Source organism: Amphiprion ocellaris, chromosome 15 (genome assembly GCF_022539595.1).
Source record: "Amphiprion ocellaris isolate individual 3 ecotype Okinawa chromosome 15, ASM2253959v1, whole genome shotgun sequence".
Lineage (NCBI taxonomy): Eukaryota > Metazoa > Chordata > Actinopteri > Pomacentridae > Amphiprion > Amphiprion ocellaris.
In genome coordinates this window covers 31727408-31747843 of record NC_072780.1, presented here as the reverse complement: position 1 = coordinate 31747843, position 20436 = coordinate 31727408, and the positions used below count along the sequence as shown (strand labels likewise).

The window sequence follows — 20436 nt, the reverse complement described above, 5'->3', positions numbered from 1 at the left end:
CACGTTTTAAATGAAACTGGCCTAACCGGGACTCGGAGCTGGAAATTGTAAATACTGACACACTCAATGACCTGTTTTCAGCCAGACAACATCTGTCCAGCTCTTATTGTGAAAGAACTTAGATAGTGCTTCCGGTGGTTGCCTGCAGATGAAGGCGGGACAGGAAGTGAAAAACACCGGAGAGCTACTCTCATTTGTCCAGCGGCGCGTAAAGGTCATTGGTACGATTGGTCAACACAGCTGTCAATCACAAACTGAACCCCGCCTCCAAATTACTGTTTCACATTAACAGATTAACAAACAGCAGCGGAGATTCAGATCAATGAACACATTTACAAGATTTAAACTGTAGCTGTAATGATTACATTGATGTACGTGGCTCATTTAAAAACCTACAATATTATTCAAATTTCTCAGACTTATTGAAATATTAAAGAATATAAAATATTAATGACTGAAGACAGAAATATTCAAAAACAAGTTTATTTCCAAGATTTTAAAACAGACTTAAAAGAAGAGCACAGATGTAAACGTTGATTTGTTTACTGCAGAGCTGCACTAACATGGATTTCCTGCAAATCGCACTTTATTAGCACAATTTTATAAAAGTGTCACTGTGTTAAAGCAGCAGCAATGAATTTACTGGCCATCAGCTAATAAATGAATCGCCGGCTGTTCAGGTGATCAGTTCATCAGTTTGTAATTTTTAAATAAAAACATTGTAAATTCTGTCATTTCAACTTCTCCAACGTGAACATTTTCTGGTTACGTCCCTCTTCCTGTGACAGTAAACTGACGATCTTTGGACAAAACAAGATATTTGAGGAAACAGATAAATTTTTTTCTGACATTTTAGAGACAAAACAGCTGATTAATTGATCTCGACAATAATAACTAGTAGCTCTGATTCAGTGCTTGAACATGATTTTCTGAAATCTGTAGTTTCAGTGAGATGTTGACATTCATTTTATAATCTTTACGGTACAAGATTTGTCAGTGTGTTTAGTACATTAATCTAATGCAGACATTCTCCCAACAAAATGACATGATCACAAAACTAGAACTCTATGAAGTTATTTTGTCATTTCACACACGTTGATTTAAATGTTTATTTTCTTTCTGCTGATCTGTTACTTTCACATCAAATTTCATCGTAAAATTCCTTCTAACACAGAAACATCCATTTACAAACAGAAATAAAAACAGTTTGAAAAAAGTAAAAAAGTTTTTTGATGATTCTGTATTCAATATGAATAAACAAACGTTTCCACAAAACCTTCACAGAACGTTGGCACAACCTCCACTAACTGGTAAATAAGGCCCCAGAGCATCATGGTAGGACAAACTGCTTCAGTACAAATGTTTCTGATGTTTCACTGCTGAGCTAGTTGATGCTGAATTGTTTCTGCAGATCCAGATGTTTGTTTACGTTTAATCAGCTGACCATCACCTGCTGACATCACACAACTGTCACACCTGAGCCTTCAAGATGAAACAGAGCAACGAGAAAACAAAAACAAACCAACACAAAGGTACGAGAACCAAACCTGCAGCCCCTCATCTAAATCGCGTGACCAAGACTCTGCCCCTCTATGACATCAGAGGACATAAATTAAGAATAAATACATTTAAATAGACTTGCGGGAACCAACCTGTGGGTCAAAACTGGAACAAACCTGAAGAGTTTTGACGTTCTGTCTCAGATCTGTTCTGGTTCCTTCTAGAATCCAGCTGAAAACAGAGATCTACAATGAGGTCCAGAACTGGTGATCTGAACAGGAACAGTCCAAAGAAGTCCTAACTGTTCCTCTCAGTTAGCTTAGCACTGGCCTTGTGACGCCATCCCTACACCCAGAATGATGGTTCTGAATATAGAACACGTTCTGCGGTTTTAACACTGCTGCAGAAATGGTTCTGGACTCAATCTCAGTGATGTGTTCTGGAGTCTTTGAGCTGAATTCAAGTTTCTGAACTGTGTGCAGAAGGGTTAAGCTAACCCTAACCCGAACCTGGCCAAGTCCTAGAGAAGTCCAGAAAGAACAACTGTATGAGTAACTCCAGAACCATCAAGGATGGACTCCAGAACAAAACTTTGAAGAGGAGATTTAACCTTTAAAGTTCAGATCCAGAACTCTGTAAATGTGTTCTACAAATGTTCTTTCTCTGCTGGACTTCATCCTGTAACTGTAGTGTCACAGGTTCGATTCTGCTGTAGCAGATCTGGATCAGTGTCAGCTCTGAACCTGTCTGTGATTGGTCAGTCCGGAGCTACGTCTTGTCTACTTGGCCAATTCTCTGAGGAGCAGGTGGATTTGTGGGTCGAGTGGAAAAGCTTCATGAGGTTCTTGAATCGAAGGCGAACCTGCAGGAAACATCACAATCATCCTTAAGTCTGCATTTTAATATTTAAAAAAGAACGACATCACAGCTATACACCTGGACGTTGAAGCCCCGCCCCCTCACACCTGTTGGACTGTCCTGTTTCCCAGCTGGGCGGACACCTGTCTGAATGTGCTCTGATTGGCTCCTCTCTGCTGACACGTCGTCAGGATGAGTCGGTCTGCGTCACTAAAACAAACAGCAGCGTTCAATGTTTTGAAGACATTTACATCATGTTTCCAGAATGTTTTTATTATTAGAATGTTTTCTGATCGTTTCAACAACATCTGTGTGTTACTGTGTGTGTTTATCAGTGATACTGTCTGTTTGTGTGTCTGTTTGTGTTACCGTGTCCAGGTGACCACCTCTCCTCCCTTCGCCTCCATCTTGTTGTTTTTGGCCCCAGCAACTCGTGGCTCCGCCCTCTCCTTTCTGTCATTGGCCGTCTGAGGGTCGAATATGTTCCTGTCTGGAGGATTGTGGGAAATGCAGTCTGTGTCGGCACTGGCTGCTTTGGGTAACGAAGGGGCGTGAAGCTGTGAGAGGAAGTCACAGACTTCCTGCTGCAGGTGTGGGTGGAGTCTGAGCAGAGATGAGAGCTGGGAACATGATCAATCAATCAGAACATGGATCAGCACAAACACCAATCAGTCATCAGTCAATTAATATAACACGCAGTAGAAACACCAATCAATCGATCGATCGATCAGCAGAAACGCTGATTGATCATTCAATCCATTAGGCCAACAATCAGCCAATTATTGATAATTTGATTAGACTTGTAGTAAGATGAAATATTTAAACTGATGATCAGCTGATACCTGGTCCATGTCTTCAGGTGAGGGGGCAGGGCTTCCCTGCAACACTGACACCACCTGCTGGTAGGGGGCGGAGCTTTCTCCCAGGCTCCGTCTCAGTCGCCGAAGAAACCGTCGGCTGCGTTCAAACAGCTGCTGCTCCAACAGCTACCAAAGGAGAAGAAGGAGAAGAGGAGGGGTTAACACAAGCACCTGAGTGACCTCACAGTGATGTCAGAGTGATGTCACGCACCAGACTGCAGCGCTGCGCCTGTCTGCAGTTCAGAAATGCAGCGAAGTCTCTGAGCAACTGAGGCCATGGCTGCAGGATGCTGCTCAGTTTGCTGTACAGAACGTCAGGGGCCTCCTGGGGCCCCGCAGCTGAAAACTCATCCAGAACCTGCAGCAGCTGCTCCGGGAGTCCGGTGCTCACCTGTATGGCATCACACACCTGACAGGAAACACACAGGTCAGTGTTTGGGAAAATAAAAGTGATGAATGAAGTGAATGTCAGAATAAGAGCTCACTCTGTGCAGGTAGTCCTGAGCGAAGGCCACATCCTCCGACTGATCATCTCCATCGCTGTCAGCTGACTCCGCCTCCTCCTGGAAACACACACACCGGATCGGTAAACATATGGACTATTTCTACACTCATCATCTGATGTAGAACTTTCAGATTATTAAAGCGGTTGGAAAAATAAATCTGAATATAGGAGGCGATGATTTTTCTAATTAGTAGTAAACAGTGAAGTGCAATTTCACTTAAATGATTGTAGCACATTACAGTAATCAGATTACTTGTTAGTAGAACAGTAGAGTATTTGCTAAGATGTCAAATTAAAACTAACAGTTTAGATGTCCTAGATTAAAAATTCTGGCTCAACAACAGGAACAAAAGTCACTTGTTCAGCCTCATATCATCACACTTCCACCTCCATGCTTCACTGTCAGGACGATGCATCCACTGTGGTAGTCCTGGTCAGGTTCACACCAAACATGCTGGACTCCATCTGAACCCAACTCATTTATCTTCATCTGACCAAAGAATGTCCTCCAACATTTATCAGGCTACTTTCATGTTCTTTAGCAAACTTTCATCTGGAAGTTTAGTTCTGAGCAGCAACAGATGTTTTTTTCTTGTCCTCCATCCATAGAGGTTGATGTTCCGAATTGTCCTGATTGTTCTAATTGAAATGTCCTTCACACTGTCTGATCTTCACACAAACAAAGACTTCCATTCATATCCCCTGTAGCAAATCTGAAGCAGCTGCCGTCTGTTTCTCACAACTAAACTGTCAAAGTAGGTCAGTGTCTGTGAAGTCATTTTAGGAGCTCTGATTAGTGGAACTATGGCTCCTTTTATACCTCCTGATTGGTTTTTAGTTGCTCACTGATCTTCCTGGATCCTTTTCCATCTTTGTCAAGTCTCACAGTCAGATTTTTCGCTTCCTCTGCTCAATTCCTTTGAATGTGGTCCATGATGCAGACATAGATAGACTCAGTCCATAGGTCCAGAACTGAGAAAGTTCTGCTATTCACGGTTCATTTTAGAACCATGTTCATCAGTTAGACTGATTGGAAATCACAGCTGGACTCGGTTTAGTTTCACTGAGTTTCTACTTTGGAGCCTGAATTTTCAATAAAGTTTGTCTTTCCTGGACTTCTGTTTTTGGTTCTTGTTCCTGTTGGTTTTTGAAAGCAGGGACACGTGAACAAAATCTGCATGCTTACCTGCAGCTGGACGACAGACGCTCTGGATTCATCTGAAGATGTTCCTCTATCCTCTTTTTCTCTGGATGGCAGAGTCTGTTCTTGCTTCCTGTCTGGCTCTGCCTCCTCCAGGTCATCATCACTTCCTGCAGCGCTGGACGAAGATTCAGACAAAGTCAGGCGGATGTCGCCCTCCTCTTCCTCCTCCTCCTCTTCTTCTTCTTCCTTCACTCTGATGACATCATCTGCCAACAGCGGTAAAGATGAGGGGCCTTCAGGAGGAGGTGGCAGTGTGGTGTTCAGGGCATCTCTCCCAGCAGGAGGCGGAGTCACCCTGCTCCTCCTCAGACATGCCAGCATCTGACAATGGCGTCTGATTCGCTCTCTGGTTGCTGTAGAGATGGAGGAGGGTGTGATGTTGGCAGGGTTGTCAGTTCTGGTCTGCAGGAGGCGTTGGAGTGGTGCTCGTGGAGGCGGAGGTGATGAGGAGAAGTCAGCAGGAGGAGGTGATGAGGAGAAGTCAGCAGGAGGAGGTGATGGGGAGAAGTCAGCAGGAGGAGGTGATGGGGAGAAGTTAGCAGGAGGAGGTGATGGGGAGAAGTCAGCAGGAGGAGGTGATGGGGAGAAGTCAGCAGGAGGAGGTGATGGGGAGGAACCGGTGGGTGGATGGGGGAGGGGCTGCTGCAGCAGCACGAAGCCGATTCGTCTGAAGCCCAGGTGATCTGGGAGGCGGGGCGGGTACTGGCAGCTGGGGGGGAAGCTGTAGCTGCTGGGGGCGGAGCGTAGGAAGGTCAGCTGACTCTGACGGACCACGCCCTCCCTGCAGGAGGGCGGCGCCTCAGGGGTGGAGCCAGAAGGATCGTTGTAGCGGCTGATGGTCGGGAAGATGACGGGAAGACTCCGCTGAGAGCAAACAGACATCATTACCTGCTGAGACCTGATAAGCTTATAACCGATACAAATATCTGTAGCCAGTCAGGAAACAACTCAACTACAGCCAGTCAGCAAACACCTCAACTAAAGTCAATCAGGAAACACCTCAACTACAGCCAGTCAGCAAACACCTCAACTAAAGTCAATCAGGAAACACCTCAACTACAGCCAGTCAGCAAACACCTCAACTACGGCCAGTCAGGAAACACCTCAACTACAGTCAATCAGGAAACACCTCAACTACAGTCAATCAGGAAACACCTCAACTACAGTCAATCAGGAAACACCTCATCTACAGTCAATCAGGAAACACCTCAACTACAGTCAATCAGGAAACACCTCAACTACAGTCAATCAGGAAACACCTCAACTACAGCCAGTCAGCAAACACCTCAACTACAGCCAGTCAGCAAACACCTCAACTACAGCCAGTCAGCAAACACCTCAACTACAGCCAGTCAGGAAACACCTCAACTACAGTCAATCAGGAAACACCTCAACTACAGCCAGTCAGCAAACACCTCAACTACAGTCAATCAGGAAACACCTCATCTACAGTCAATCAGGAAACACCTCAACTACAGTCAATCAGGAAACACCTCAACTACAGCCAGTCAGCAAACACCTCAACTACAGCCAGTCAGCAAACACCTCAACTACAGCCAGTCAGCAAACACCTCAACTACAGCCAGTCAGGAAACACCTCAACTACAGTCAATCAGGAAACACCTCAACTACAGCCAGTCAGCAAACACCTCAACTACAGCCAGTCAGGAAACACCTCAACTACAGTCAATCAGGAAACACCTCAACTACAGCCAGTCAGCAAACACCTCAACTACAGCCAGTCAGGAAACACCTCAACTACAGTCAATCAGGAAACACCTCAACTACAGCCAGTCAGGAAACACTCCAACTACAGCCAGTCAGCAAACACCTCAACTACAGCCAGTCAGCAAACACCTCAACTACAGCCAGTCAGGAAACACCTCAACTACAGTCAATCAGGAAACACCTCAACTACAGCCAGTCAGCAAACACCTCAACTACAGTCAATCAGGAAACACCTCATCTACAGTCAATCAGGAAACACCTCAACTACAGTCAATCAGGAAACACCTCAACTACAGCCAGTCAGCAAACACCTCAACTACAGCCAGTCAGCAAACACCTCAACTACAGCCAGTCAGCAAACACCTCAACTACAGCCAGTCAGGAAACACCTCAACTACAGTCAATCAGGAAACACCTCAACTACAGCCAGTCAGCAAACACCTCAACTACAGCCAGTCAGGAAACACCTCAACTACAGTCAATCAGGAAACACCTCAACTACAGCCAGTCAGGAAACACTCCAACTACAGATGCAACTAAAATATCTGCTTGGTCTCTAAAATGTCAGAAAATGGTGAAAAATGTGGATCAGTTTCCTCAAATGTCTTGTTTTGTCCAAAGATTTTCCTATATTAACGGTATCTTGCTTTTTGGACTCGCAACTTTATTTTTATTCTTCCTATTCATCCTCCCTGTTATGTTCTTAATGCTATAGTGTATCTGAATAACTGTTAATATGTTACGTGAACATACTGTACACCTATTCAGCCTGTTGTTCTTTATTCTATTGTTATTATTATAACTTATACTCCAGTGTGACTTATATATGTTTTTTTCTTCTTCATGATGCCTTTTTCGACTGGTGCGACTTATACTCCGGAGAAACTTATAGTCCGAAAAATACGGTAATCACAAAAAGCACATCGGCTGATTTTGACTGACACAAATATTTTTTGCTCTTCCTTGATCATCAGCACCAAAGCATAAATATTTAGTGATTCACATGAAACCAGATGACTGTTTTCCTACCACCAGCCACAGAGGCATGACGCTCTCCTCTCTCTCCACAGGGGGGCGCCGCTCTGCTGGATCCACATGACGACAGGCCACCGGCATCGACCAGAGCAGCCGCTGATACCTGAAGGCCTGCAGACACAGAGCAGCATCAATCAACGAATAAGTAATCTCAGACTCATCACGCCACAGAAAAAGAGAAAATCTAGTCTGATATCTGTCTCACTGGGTTTAATTTAAACTTTATTTAATTGAATATGGGCCACTTTTGACCAATGTTGTGCATCAAAGGGTTAAAAGAGTCTGCTGACCTGCAGCTCCACACGAGAACATGAAACAAATACTAACATCAATGTTTGACCATTTATTCAGCAGCACAAAGTTCTGTTTGACCAGAACAAATCCACAGATATAAACTGTTTGACATGACTGTCAGAGTTACACTACAAACACTGTGTGTGTACGTTACCTTGACGATGTTGTCAGGGAAACCAGGTCTGCAACACTGCAAGATTCTTCGTCGTACTTGGACCAAAGTCTTCCTCAGCAGGAACTGAGACACCAGCTTTGGAGGGTCACATGATCCTTCCATGTTCCTGAGGCCGAGTACCAGCAGGCTGAGGACCCACACAGACACACACAGACACACACATTATTGTAATGTGGTCCACAGTACTAACACTTCATCCTTTAATCCTCTGAACTCTGAGCAGTTCCTGTCTCATTTTTCCACAGTGCGGTTCCTTTTTCCCTACAATCTAAAGACCTGCAGCTCCATGGAAACAAAACAACATGAAGAACTCAGAACTCAGACATGTCTTCTGTCAGTAGCACTCATAATGACAGGAATCAGAATCTCTGGCTAATAAACTGTGTCATTTTGGAGATTTAAAGAAAACACATTTGTGAGACCTGCTGCTGGGTTTTGAGCTTCAGAGGGTAAAAGTTCTGAGAATCAGCCTCATGTTCTCAGTCTGATAGTCTAAAACTCAGACCAGTTCTGACAAACACAGTTTGGTTCATATTTGAACTTTTTGTCCTCCAACAGGTGTTAGCAGTGAGTGTTTACCAGTCCTCGGCTGCAGTGAATGCTGCCGTCCTGCGGGGGCAGTACAGGTTGGGGTCGAGGCTGGCGCAGGGCAGCAGCTCTGGGTAGAGGAAGACTGGACGGGTGGCAAAGATCCAGGCCAGCTCAGCCGGCATGACGGGGAAGGATCGCACTGAAACAGAGCCAGAGAGGCAGCGTTAGAGCCGCCATGACAACCTGCTGCTCCTCCCATGATGCATTGCTGCAGGTTACTCACTGTATCCTCTGGCGTCTGGTGGGCGGAGCTGCGGCTGGTAGCTGATGGGAGCCTGACGCAGCTCCTCCAGCAGCTGCAGCGCCCCCTGCAGGTTGGAGGCCCTGAATACGCTGCAGAAACCAGGGCGATCTGCAGACCGGATCAACTCGCCACGCTGTGCCAAAATGTTCAGCTCAAACTGACGGGTCGCCATGGAAACAAACAGATCACAATCAGAAACACAGACATGATAAATAACTGAATACAAAATACAAGTAATAATCAACCATCCAGATTAGGAGGTGTTACTGTGAGTTACCAGGAACTGTCGGCTAGTCTCAGCCTCACTCTGCAGTTTGGACACAGGTGAAGACAACAGGTGGACCTGAGTCAGCAGCTGGACGTGCTGAGAGACAGACCGGTGAGACACAGACAGAAACAGGTGAGCGACAGACAGTGTGTAGCCAAAGTGTCTGTGCTTTTATCCCGCTGTCAGTCTGTTAACCTGCTTCATTTATCACCTATGGTGGAACTTCTTCCTGGTACTTGTACTATAACTGTAACTGTTGTGTACAGCTGTGTACAGGTGTGTACCTGCTGTAGCTGCTGCTGCAGGCGTGTCTTCTGTTGTGCGTTCAGCCTCAGTGTGTGCGGTTCTGTACAATGTGTGTTATTCGGTGTGTGTGTCTGTCTCCTCCTGATCAAAGCCAGCTGCTGCTTCACAGTACGCTGCCCTGTGATTGGTCCATCCTCCTGCTCGTCTTCAGCCACCGCTCTGAAGCACAAACACACAAACACGTGTTACATACATGTGCTGCTGCTGGTGTGTGTGTGTGTTGGATTACGTATGTGTGCTACTGCTGCTGTGTGTATGTTGGGTTACATACGTGTGCTGCTGCTGTGCGTGTGTCTGTACAATTTGTGTTTCCTCCTGTGGCTCCTCCTCTTCCTCATGGCCTTCATCGTCCACCTCCTGTCCAGCCAGGTCCTCTTTTAGCTGAAATACACACAGGTGAAGGGTGTTGGTGTACTGATGAACAGGTGACAGGTGTTGGTGTGCTGATGAACAGGTAAATGCAGATATGATGAGTGTTTATACCGTTTCAAAGAGCTCCTCCATCAACTCGTTCACCTCCTTCTCTGCAGAAAGAGCAAACCAACATCAGTTGTCACTTACTGGTCAGCCATTGATCAGTCAAACAGCTGAGCACCTTCTGAATGATTCCTGTTGATCAGCTCATCAAGTGACAGACTGATCAATTTAGCTCTGATCATCAATAAAAGAGCTCTGCCTGTGTGTATGTGTGTGTACTGACTAGTGATGCGGACAGCCTTGTCGTCACGGTAATCCTCCAGATCAGGTTCATCATTATCAGCCAGGAAGTTGTACTCTGGATCATCTTCATCGTCACACTCCTCTGATAGAGACAGACAGTTAGAGAGAAGGAGGCTACAGAGGCTGATTGTAGAGACTGGAGTCACATGTGGACCTGCTTGTTGTTGAGAGTCCATACAACATTTACAACGCTCACCTTCGTTGTCCATGTCTGAGGTCATCAGGCCTCTCAGCCAATCAGTCCACTCCCTGTCCTCGTGGGCGGAGCTGGAGTCATACATGTCAGGTGTGATGTCAGGAGCACGGAGCTCCGCCTCCAGCTGTCCGAGTGGGATGTCCCGGAGAGGACGCTTGGACCGAGTCCGGTACGCCATCAGACCTGCCTCATCCTCTGACTCAGACAAAGGCTGACAGGGAGACTGATAATCAATAACCATTATCAAATCACTCTCTACCAAGTAGTCCTACTGATCTACCAACTGGTCCTTCAGATCTACCAACTGGCCCTAAAGAGCTAACAAATGGTCCTATTGATCTACTAACTGTTCCTATAGATCTACCATCTGGTCCCAAAGATCTACCAACTGGTTCTACAGACCTACCAACTGGTCCTATAGATCTACCAACTGGTCCTCAAGACCTACTAACTGGTTACATAGATCTATCTACTGGTCCTACAGATCTACCAAGTGGTCCTACAGACACACCAACTGGTCCTCAAGATCTACTAACTGGTCCCATAGATATACCAACTGGTCATAAAGATCTACCAACTGGTTCTACAGAACTACCAACTGGTCCCATAGATATACCAACTGGTCCTAAAGATCTACCAACTGGTCCTTCAGATCTACCAACTGGTCCTAAAGATCTACCAACTGGTCCCAAACATCTACTTACTGGCTCCATAGATCTATCACCTGGTCCTATAGATACACCTACTGGTCCTCAAGATCTACCAACTGGTATCATAGGTCTACCAACTGGTCCTAAAGATCTACCAACTGGACCTACAGATGTACAACTGGTTCTATAAATCTGTGGATTGGTCCTTCTGATCTACCGACTTGTCCTACAGATCTACTGACTGATCCCAAAGATCTACCAACTGGTAATACAGATCTACCTATTGGTCCTCAAGATCAACTACCTGGTCCCAAAGATGTAACAACTGGGCCTGAAGATCAACTAACTGGTCCCGAAGATCCACCAACTGGTTCTAAATACAGTGGTATGTGAAAGTTTGGGCACCCCTGATAATTTTCAAGATTTTCCTTTATAAATCACTGGTTGTTTGGATCAGCAATTTCAGTTAAATATATCATATAGCAGACGAACACAGTGATATTTGAGAAGTGAAATGAAGTTTATAGGATTTACAGAAAGTGTGCAATAATTATTTAAACAAAAGTAGGCAGGTGCATAAATTTGGGCACCCCAACAGAAAAATTACATCAATATTTAGTAGATCCTCCTTTTGCAGAAATAACAGCCTCTAAATGCTTCCTATAGCTTCCAATGAGGGTCTGGATTCTGGTTGAAGGTATTTTTGACCATTGTTCTTTACAAAACATCTCCAGTTCAGTCAGGTTTGATGGTTTCCGAGCATGGACAGCCCGCTTTAAATCACACCACAGATTTTCAATAATATTCAGGTCTGGGGACTGAGATGGCCATTCCACAACGTTGTACTTGTTGCTCTGCATGAATGCCTTAGTAGAATTTGAGCAGTGTTTAGGGTCGTTGTCTTGTTGAAGTGTCCAGCCCCGGCGCAACTTCAACTTTGTCACTGATTCTTGAACATCGTTCGCAAGAATCTGCTGATACTGACTGGAATCCATGCGACCTTCAACTTTAACGAGATTACCAGTACCTGCACTGGCCACACAGCCCCACAGCATGATGGAACCACCACCAAATTTTACTGTGGGTAGCAAGTGTTTGTCTTGGAATGCTGTGTTCTTCATCCACCATGCATACCGCCCCTTGTTATGTCCAAATAACTCAATTTTAGTTTCATCAGTCCACAGCACCTTATTCCAAAATGAAGCTGGCTTGTCCAAATGTGCTTTAGCATACCTGAAGCGACTCTGTTTGTGGCATGTGCACAGAAAAGGCTTCTTCTGCATAACTCTCCCATACAGCATCCCCTTGTGCAAAGTGCACTGAATAGTTGAATGATGCACAGTGACACCATCTGCAGCAAGATCATGTTGTAGGTCTTTGGAGCTGGTCTGTGGGTTGAGTTTGACTGTTCTCACCATCCTTCACCTCTGCTTATCTGAGATTTTTCTTGGCCTGTCACTCCGGGCCTTAACTAGAACTGTGCCTGTGGTCTTCCATTTCCTCACTATGTTCCTCACAGTGGAAACTGACAGCTGAAATCTCTGAGCTAGCTTTTTATATCCTTCCCCTAAACCATGATGTTGAACAATCTTTGCTTTCAGGTCATTTGACAGTTGTTTTGAGGCTCCCATGTTGCCACTCTTCAGAGAAGATGCAAAGAGGAGAACAACTTGCAATTGGCCACCTTAAATACCCTTTATCATGATTGGTTTCACCTGTGTATGTAGGTCAAGGGTCAATGAGCTTACCAAACACATTTTGTGTTCCAATAATTAGTGCTAAAGGTATTCAAATCAATAAAACAACAAGGGTGCCCAAATTTATGCACCTGCCTACTTTTGTTTAAATAATTATTGCACACTTTCTGTAAATCCTATAAACTTCATTTCACTTCTCAAATATCACTGTGTTCGTCTGCTATATGATATATTTAACTGAAATTGCTGATCTGAACAACCAGTGATTTATAAAGGAAAATCTTGAAAATTATCAGGGGTGCCCAAACTTTTACATACCACTGTATCTATCATCCAGTCCTGAAGATCTTTTAAATGGTCTCAAAGCTCACATGTAGTTCATCTTGGTTGTTCTGTTAGGTACAATTGTTTGGAATTACCTGGTAGGGCTCCATACAAACAGCTAGCTCCTCCTCCACAGCATGAAGCTTCTCCAGGAATGTGCGGTCAGTCACAGCTTTAGGAGGTGGGGCTTTGGGTGGAGGGGGAGGTCCCATTGAGACAGGCCCTGCCCTCAAACGCCTGGATCGGCTTCGAGAACTCTGAGAGGAGGAACATCAGCAGAGCGTCATGTAGGTTTGTTATCATATATCCGACCGATGGTGGATGTTGGATGATAAGCAGCAGTTACCTGCCAGGGGCTGCAGCTCTCCTCATCCACTCGGCTTAGGCGACTCCCTCTGGGTGACGAAGTTGTGCTCTCCATGTCGCTCTCCTGGAACGTCTGCAAACACACCGATCAATAATTAATCATGAGCATGAGAATACGGTGCAGCCAATCAGAGCAGGGCCTCACATCTTCAGCCGTCTCATCCTCATCCTCCTCGTCTGGGCGGTACTCTTCATCAGAGGAGTCTTCTTCAGCCAGAGGAATATCCACAAACTGAGGAGCCTGAAGACAAACAGCTTTACTTGAAATTAATGTCAACCAGCACAAACAAGATTTAATGGTTCAAATTTAAAACGATCAAACATGATTTGAATTCTTTCAAATGTGTTTAACACAAAAAATCTTATTTCTGTTAAAACAAGATGTTTTTCTAAAGTGTTGAATTTATTAAAATCTTTGATAAAACTCTGAGAAAACTTTTTTACAGTTTATTTTTAAACTGTAAGGATGTAAATAAAACAAGATTTCACCTGTTTAAAAAAAAATCTTAATAAAACATACAAAGCATGTAGTTTCTTGAGGAGCACACTGTTTAATAGCATATTCAGATATTTTAAAAAATGCTTAAAAATGTTAACAATTAAAACAGATTTGTGTTCAGTTATGTCAGTGGTAAATGTCATATCATAAAATGGTTTTAAGTGTTCAAAAAATGCAAATTATGTTAAAAATTAGACAATTTCTCAGTGTTATTTAAATGTGTAAAAAATATTTTGAGCTTAAAGATTATTTTAAAAGCTATTAAACATTGCTTCAGGTTAGTGAAATACTGGAAATGTGTGCTGAAGGACAGTCAAATAAACAACAGGTCAGCGGTGTCCTGTTTGACCTCTGACCTTTACCTTGTGGGCGTCACTGGTCTTCTTGATGGGAGAAATGTTCCAGGCTGGAATCACCTGACAGGAAACAGAAGATTTAGAATCTGTCCGCCGTGATTTAAGATGATGGACTGTGAACAGACTCACCACTCCTTTCTCCACCACCTCTTTAAACTTGGATCGAGTCATTTTAGGCTCCTGAAGAGAGGAAAAACACCTTCATAAGTAAAAACAGGTGAAACACCTCATGGTGGTTCTGAGCATTCTGATTGGACGACAGATGGAAACTCACAAAGGGAGGGACGGCCTCCGTCTCGTTGATGGCGGCTTTCATCATGGCCACCACATGCTCGTTAGTGATCACCTCCTGCAGGTCAAAGGTCAAACATTAAAATTCAAAACATCCTGACAGAATCGTCACAGCATCGAAATCCTGTTCTGTTTGTTTGGTGTTGCAGCACTTAACCAGATAATCCAGGATTACTTTAGTTAGCCTGACTAACTGTCATCTTGCTTCTGGCCCATAAAGCACCATTCAACATAGTTCAGGCTCAGTTACTCTGGGAGAATAACCTGGTCCAGATCAGACTAACTGTCAGTCAGATGAACTGCAAGGCTACCTGTCAGGCTGAACTAGAGCAAACTGTCAGGCCAATATCTGGTTAATCCTGACTTGCTGTTTAACCACAGCTCCTGTAACACTGCCTGACAGACAGTTAAATCCAGATTGTAAAGCTGACTCTGCTGTGTTGCCATAATATTAGATTATTTTTAACACTATCAGTCCAGATGCTAACGTATATTTATTTATTTATTTGGAGCTGTAGTGTGGCTCTGTTTGTTAGCACCCTCGCCTCACAGCTAGGAGATCCCTGGTTTGCATCCTAGCCTGGTTCTGGGATCTTTCTGTGTGAAGCTTCCATGTTCTCCCTGCTGAGTTCTCCGTCTTCCTCCCACAGGCCAAAGACATGCTGAGTTTAACAGATTCTAAACTGTCTGTTGGTGTGAATGTGAGTGTGCTTGACCTGTCCAGGTGAACCCTGCCTTTGCCCTGAGTCTGCACCCCAACAGAGGATTAAGTGGTGTATGAAGAGATGGATTTATTAATCTTATTTAGTTTTTATTTTATCACTATTCCCCTCGATAACATTATGAACAACAGATGAAAATTAGCTGCAGCTGCACATGGCAAAAATCAGTTTAATTAACAGACTATTTTGAGCAGAGAATAATACACGTCTCTACTGAACATAATCCGGTGTTCACTCACGTGGATGATGTTTCTGACGTTCACAGTGGTCAGGTTGTGTTGTTTGGACTTTGTCTCCAGTGACTGGTCCAGCTGTCTGTCAATCTCCACGTCCACTCCTGCCTCCTCCTCCTCGCTCTCCGAGGCTCTGCCACTCTCCTCATCATTAGTCACTTTCCTGCTCCTCTTCCTAGCTGCCTTCCTCCTCGCCGCCTTCACCTCCACCTGGCTGTCCTCTGAGACAACAGACAACCGCAGTCATTCAGGAGGGACATACCTGCCTTTTGAGGACATTTCTGACCTGTGAGGACGTTTTGTGCGTTACCCATAGTGATGACGAGGCTGGAGTCGGTGGTGTTCTCCATGACCAGCAGGTATCCCTCCTCCGCCGCCTCCTCGGCTCCACCCCCTGCAGGAGTTGTAGGAGGAAGCAGCAGAGCATCATGGGAGCTGGTGTCGGTGGCAGACTGCAGTTTGGACGTACTGAGTTTGAGGCGTTTGCGGGCCGCGTTCATCGTGGAGAAACATGACCTCTGACCTCAGAAACAGTGACATCAATACTGTGATATAAATATCATCTGATAACATTTAAAGAACTAAACAGTGAACTACTGAGTAGAACAGACAGATGACAGGAATAAACTGGTTTCAGGTGACGTCTATTAAATTTAGCTTTTACCTGTATAAGGGGATTCCAATAAAAATGTTTGGAATTTTTCAAACGTATTTTCTAGTTTTCTTCTTCTGTGTCTAACTCTGGAAGTTGAATTATTGTTTAAGCAGTTTGTTAATAGTTGTACAGCCTGCCATGGGCCACTCAGACTTCATACTTTACCTTATTGATTTATTTTTACATCTTTAATTAATATCTTTTGGATACATATTTGCTTCAATTACATTTTGAGACGTTTTTTTTTTTTAGCATTTTCTTGCATCTTTAGGATACTCTATCAATTTTTTTTTAGAACGGTGTGTAAGTTTTATTAACATATTTGGGTATACTTATATTTTTTATTAACACTGCATTCAATTTAATGCCTTATTATCTTTTTAGGTTTTATTCATTCTTTTGGATGATTTTTGACAGATTATTAATTGTCATGCATTTCGTGGAATTTAACATTTTTTGACTGTTGTCAACAACAGATCAAAATTAGCTGGTTTCTGTGTCTGGTAGTTTGCCAGTTAAACTATAAAATAAATAAAACGATATTAACTGGATCTAAATAGAGCTCTGGAGGCTGCAGGGAGACTTACGGTTTGTTTCTGTGGTGCTGTGAAGCCCTTCTCTGCTGCTGTTAGGATCCAAACACGGTAACACACCGACGTGTTGAGCCACCGCAGCGAGTTAGCCGCTGTCTGTTAGCAGTTAGCTGCGGTTAGCCTCTGACCGGCGGCTCCGTCCAAATTTCCGTATTCAGTCCCGCCTGAGTGTCCAAAGAACTCCAGCTTCAGGCGGCTAACCTGCCGTGACAGGTCGCTCCTTCAGGCGGAGGTAGCTTACCGGTCAGTGTCTGGTTCAGTTACGCACGACGCCGCCCACAGTACCGCGGGTTCTACCGTCAGGCTTCTCCGTTGCAGCTCGGACCGCCACAACCGTCAAGCTCCGCTTCAAAAACTACACTTCCTGTAACGTCACTGTCGCCGCCGGCAGCAGGTTGACGTCACCAAGTGTAAAATTGTCAAAAAATAGCAATGAAATTACCCAAAAATGAAGTAAATTAAATGTCAGAAAAAAGTACAAAATATAAGGAAATTTCATTTACATATATATGTATGTGTATATATATATGTATGTGTATATATATATGTATGTGTATATATATATATATATATATATATAAAGAGAAAATTAATAAAATCGAAAAAAATCACACACACACATATATATATATATATATATATATATATATATATATATATATATATATATATATATATATATATATATATATATATATATATATATATCCATCCATCCATTATCTATACACCGCTTAATCCTCATTAGGGTCGCGGGGGGGCTGGAGTCTATCCCAGCTGACTCGGGCGAAGGCAGGGGACACCCTAGACAGGTCGCCAGTCTGTCGCAGGGCCACATACAGAGACAAACAATCACTCTCACATTCACACCTACGGGCAATTTAGAATGATCAGTTAACCTCAGCATATTTTTGGACTGTGGGAGGAAGCCGGAGTACCTGGAGAAAACCCACGCATGCACAGGGAGAACATGCAAACTCCATGCAGAAAGGGAAAGTCGGGACGCGAAGGGATCTTCTCACTGCAAGGCGAAAGTGCTAACCACTACACCACTGTGCAGCCCTATCTATCTATATCTATCTATATATATAGAGAGAGATAGAAAGATATATAGATATATATATGAAAATGATAAACTGTCTCAAAAAAAAGACACGAGTATTTTCTGAAATTTCCTGTTTGAATATGTAAATTAGATATTGTCTCACTACAAAAGCACAAAACATCCAAAAGAGAAATTTGAAGGATACAATGTCTTGTAGTTCTGTCTGTGATCGATAACTCCACAGAAATTGATATTCATATTGATCAGTGGTTATCTCTCTGTACATGTGTTGTGAAATTAAATTTATTCAAAATGACATTTGCAACATTGAGGCGGTGTTTATTCTGAATTTTAACATTAAAACTGAATAGTAAAACTAATTACTTATCTGTAGCTGATCAACTGAGTCACAGCAGGATGTTTGAGTGGATCGATTTTCCGTCAGCTGCTCACTGCGACATTACGGTGATCGATACATCTGATTACTGATCAGTTGCACTTCTCATGCAGATATAATGTAACAGAAGCTTTGTGGAACGAAAACGATTTGAAAACTTAATCAACACATGAAGCTTGTAGTTTGTATTAAAACACTTTATTTTATGTTAATGTGATTTTAAAACAGCAGCTGCTGAACCTGTTCCACCTGCCAGGTGTGTCTGCTGATGTCATCGGTGGGCGGTCCTTCGGGCTGCAGGACTCAGAGCCTTCAGAGCAGCAGCAGGTCTCCTCAGCTCCTTTATCACCTGCAAACCCAGAGCTTTAACAGGCTGGAAGCAGGACCGGGTCCCGCTGGGACTAGAACCAGAGGGAGACGGGTCCGCCGCCTCCTGCGGCTCGGTCACCGTCACCATCACCGGTCTGTTCCGGTGAAACAGTGACTCCCTCCGGTTCGTGCACGGGCTCGCAGCCAGCGCGGCGCTGAAGCCGTAAGGAGTCGTCACCTTCGGGACATGTGACAGAGATATGGCCGCCCGGGTTGTCAGGTCCGTGTCTGCTGACTCGGCGGGGCTGTGGCCGTGGCGAGGACGGAGCAGGTGCCGGTGGGAGGAGGCGGGGGTGGGCGGGGCCTCATCATGGTCGGACAGCAGCCTGATTCGGTCTGGTTCGGCCCGCTGAGGCTGCGGAGACAAGCTGGAGAGGATGAAGAAGCTCGGGATCCGGTCCGGAGTCAGAACCAAAGATCGCAGAGACGATCTGGGTTTAACGGACGACATAATGTCTGCAGAGACACACAGACACAAAGATACATCCAGCTGAAGAGACACAAAGACAGATACATTCAGCTGCAGAGACACAGACACAAAGAGACACTGAGCTAATGAGACACAAAGACACATTAAGCTGCAGAGACACAAAGACAGCAAGCTGAAGAGACACAAAGAGACACTGAGCTACAGGGACACAAAGACACATTAAGCTGCAGAGACACAAAGAGACATCCAGTTGAAGAGACACAAAGACGGATACATTCAGCTGCAGAGACACACACAAAGAGACACTGAGCAACAGAGACACAAAGACACATTAAACTGCAGAGACGCAAAGAGACATCCAGTTGAAGAGACACAAATACAGATACATTCAGCTGCAGAGACACAGACACAAAGAGACACTGAGTAACAGAGACACAAAGACACATTAAGCTGCAGAGACACAAAGAAACATCCAGTTGAAGAGACACAAATACAGATACATTCAGCTGCAGAGACACAGACACAAAGAGACACTGAGCAACAGAGACACAAAGACACATTAAGCTGCAGAGACACAAAGAAACATCCAGTTGAAGAGACACAAAGACAGATACATTCAGCTGCAGAGACAGAGACACAAAGACACGTTAAGCTGCAGAGACACAGAGACATCCAGGTGAAGAGACAAAGACACAAAGAGACACTGAGCAACAGAGACACAAAGACACGTTAAGCTGCAGAGACACAGAGACTTTCAGGTGAAGAGACAAAGACACAAAGAGACACTAAGCTACAGGGACACAAGACACATTAAGCTGCAAAGGTACAAAGAGGCATTCAGATGCAAAGACACAGACACAAAGAGACATTCAGCTTAAGAGACACAAATATATGAAGACATTCAACTGCAGAGACACTGAGCTACAAAGACATGGACACATTAAGCTGCAGAGGTACAAAGAGACATTCAGCTGCAGAGACACAGACACAAAGAGACACTGAGCTGCAGACTGCAATTTTGCAGGTACATTTTTATAGTGAGTTAAAAACTCAAGTTCACCAGGTTTACCTGAACAGGTGAAACAGCACGTCTACCTGGAACTCTTCTGCAGATCAATAAAGTTTATGATTTAAAGCAGCAGATCAATAAAGTTGCTGATTGAAAAAGAGCAAATCAATAGCTTCAATTCATTTCAAACTGACAGTTGATGGAGGGGAAGTCAACTCACCTGCTCTGAAGGGGTTTAAGAGCAGCAGCAGGGGGATCCAATCAATCAGATGATCAGAGGCTGCTCACTGTCACACCTGCAGACCACCTTAATTAA

General features: G+C 44.2%; 2 protein-coding genes across 4 annotated transcripts; both read right to left on the bottom strand.

The window, feature by feature from the left end:
- Nucleotides 1–467: 467 nt before the first annotated feature.
- Nucleotides 468–17210, bottom strand: LOC129350699 (GON-4-like protein). Of its 3 annotated transcripts, XM_055018047.1 has the most exons (26): nucleotides 16865–17209; nucleotides 15933–16140; nucleotides 15629–15843; nucleotides 14651–14725; nucleotides 14506–14556; nucleotides 14383–14436; nucleotides 13667–13762; nucleotides 13502–13594; nucleotides 13251–13412; nucleotides 10485–10695; nucleotides 10269–10370; nucleotides 10052–10092; nucleotides 9840–9949; nucleotides 9547–9727; nucleotides 9272–9358; nucleotides 8974–9151; nucleotides 8739–8889; nucleotides 8139–8286; nucleotides 7685–7801; nucleotides 4910–5791; nucleotides 3704–3781; nucleotides 3430–3627; nucleotides 3201–3344; nucleotides 2728–2978; nucleotides 2466–2568; nucleotides 468–2362 (listed from the first exon to the last, which is right to left on the bottom strand). In XM_055018047.1, exons 2-26 carry the CDS (start codon nucleotides 16120–16122, stop codon nucleotides 2258–2260), a joined length of 4023 nt encoding a protein of 1340 aa, XP_054874022.1. In that variant the 5' UTR covers nucleotides 16123–16140; nucleotides 16865–17209; the 3' UTR covers nucleotides 468–2257. The 3 variants fall into 3 exon arrangements, with proteins under 3 accessions (XP_054874022.1, XP_054874021.1, XP_054874020.1); XM_055018046.1 differs by having other exon boundaries at nucleotides 14383–14556; nucleotides 15933–16145; nucleotides 16865–17210; XM_055018045.1 differs by having other exon boundaries at nucleotides 14383–14556; nucleotides 16865–17210.
- A 1284-nt stretch (nucleotides 17211–18494) lies between these two features.
- Nucleotides 18495–20332, bottom strand: LOC111575248 (C2 calcium-dependent domain-containing protein 4C-like). Its single transcript, XM_023280252.3, has 2 exons — nucleotides 20181–20332; nucleotides 18495–19137 (listed from the first exon to the last, which is right to left on the bottom strand). The coding sequence occupies exon 2, from the start codon at nucleotides 19130–19132 to the stop codon at nucleotides 18584–18586; it is 549 nt and encodes a 182-aa protein (XP_023136020.2). The 5' UTR covers nucleotides 19133–19137; nucleotides 20181–20332; the 3' UTR covers nucleotides 18495–18583.
- Between the last annotated feature and the right edge of the window lie 104 nt (nucleotides 20333–20436).

Bases quoted from the DNA above. Each gene is read 5' to 3' on its own strand.
- LOC111575248 (XM_023280252.3), bottom strand. From the start codon at position 19,132: ATGTCGTCCGTTAAACCCAGATCGTCTCTGCGATCTTTGGTTCTGACT.
- LOC129350699 (XM_055018046.1), bottom strand. From the start codon at position 16,122: ATGAACGCGGCCCGCAAACGCCTCAAACTCAGTACGTCCAAACTGCAG. The intron at 13,763-14,382 runs GTAAAGGTCAGA...GTTTGTCTTCAG, and splicing joins AGACCAGTGACGCCCACAAG to GCTCCTCAGTTTGTGGATAT. The intron at 8,287-8,738 runs GTAAACACTCAC...GTGGGTCCTCAG, and splicing joins TTCACTGCAGCCGAGGACTG to CCTGCTGGTACTCGGCCTCA.